General features: G+C 48.4%; 1 protein-coding gene across 1 annotated transcript in view; it reads right to left on the minus strand.

Annotated features, from left to right (window-relative positions):
• Nucleotides 1–57: 57 nt before the first annotated feature.
• The window catches only part of LOC101851849, an 8,072-nt gene continuing 6,987 nt past the window's right edge, over nucleotides 58–1,142 (minus strand). Inside the window, exon 3 of the mRNA XM_005091138.3 lies at nucleotides 58–973. Within this exon, the coding sequence (XP_005091195.1) occupies nucleotides 171–973 (803 nt within the window). The 3' untranslated portion in view covers nucleotides 58–170. The remainder of the gene's footprint in view (nucleotides 974–1,142) is intronic.

A 1,142-nucleotide genomic window follows, 5' to 3' on the forward strand; every position in this document is an offset into this window, starting at 1 on the left:
AATAATAATAATAATAATACCGGTCTAAAGTCAGAACAACATGTCACGACCACAGAGTTTTGGAATTACATGTCTATGTTGAACGCAGACAAACTCATGTCCACAGGGGCGCTTGGAGAAATTTGCTGTAAAGAACAAATTAAAGTCTGCAGCCGCTGTGGAGAGATCCATTACGAAGCTGGTAACGCCTGTTCTCGTCTTTCGTTCTCACCAACGTTGCCATTAGCAACCCTTTGATGCTGCACTTGATTCACATCCAGACGAGCGGTCTGGCTTCCGGATCCGGGAGGGACGACGTTTTCCTTCCACATCTCGTGGAACTGCGTGAGTTTGCCGGCGTCTATCATGTTGTCGATGTCCGCCATCCTGATGGCTCTGTCCATTTCTGTCGTGGGCTTATACTCCCACAGTCGTAGCACGGGTCGGTCATCCCCCAAGTGACAGACGAGAAGAGCGCAGATGACACGATCAGGGGCGGCTAGCCCGTTTTGAATCACCATGGCCTTCACGAGACAGAGTTCGTTCACGTCCATAGGTCGAGGGGAGGCCATGCCCGTGACCTTGACATTGATTGCATACAAAATTCCGTCTTTACGACACAGAAGATCTACTTGGCCTGTGAGAACGCGGACGAAGTTGGACACCTTGACGTGAGCGGTTAGTCGAATATTAATCGCTTGGAACGAATCGAACCACGTTTCGAATTTTCTGTCGAAAAGTTTACAAAAATGTCCACAGAAGGAATTGTCGAGTTCGTCGCTGTGTTTGCCGTAGTTATTGTGAGGGAAAAGATCGACAACTCCCTTCTCCCGTAGGAGAGTCATCATGGAGTGGTAGAATTGCTTCCCTTGCTGTTCTCGCCCAACAGTGTTGAGGAAGTGCTGGTATTTTTCCCGCGTCTTGTCATGGTGGGTCAGATCTAGGCGGCAGGCTTCCCGCCGCGTGAGGAATGGATCCCACTTGACCTTTTTCTCTGGGGACGATGGAGAGATAGCGAGGAGCTGGTCAGTAGCAGATAAACAGTGGATAGTCTGAGATTTGTGGGGGTGACTAGCCTGAGTTTAACCAATGTGTTTTTACATCTTATGTGTGTTTTAGACTTGTATGGCCGTTTCTTTGGTAGTTTGTTTGTTTGTTTGTTT

This window comes from Aplysia californica, unplaced genomic scaffold, assembly GCF_000002075.1.
Source record: "Aplysia californica isolate F4 #8 unplaced genomic scaffold, AplCal3.0 scaffold00026, whole genome shotgun sequence".
Taxonomy (NCBI): Eukaryota; Metazoa; Mollusca; class Gastropoda; order Aplysiida; family Aplysiidae; genus Aplysia; species Aplysia californica.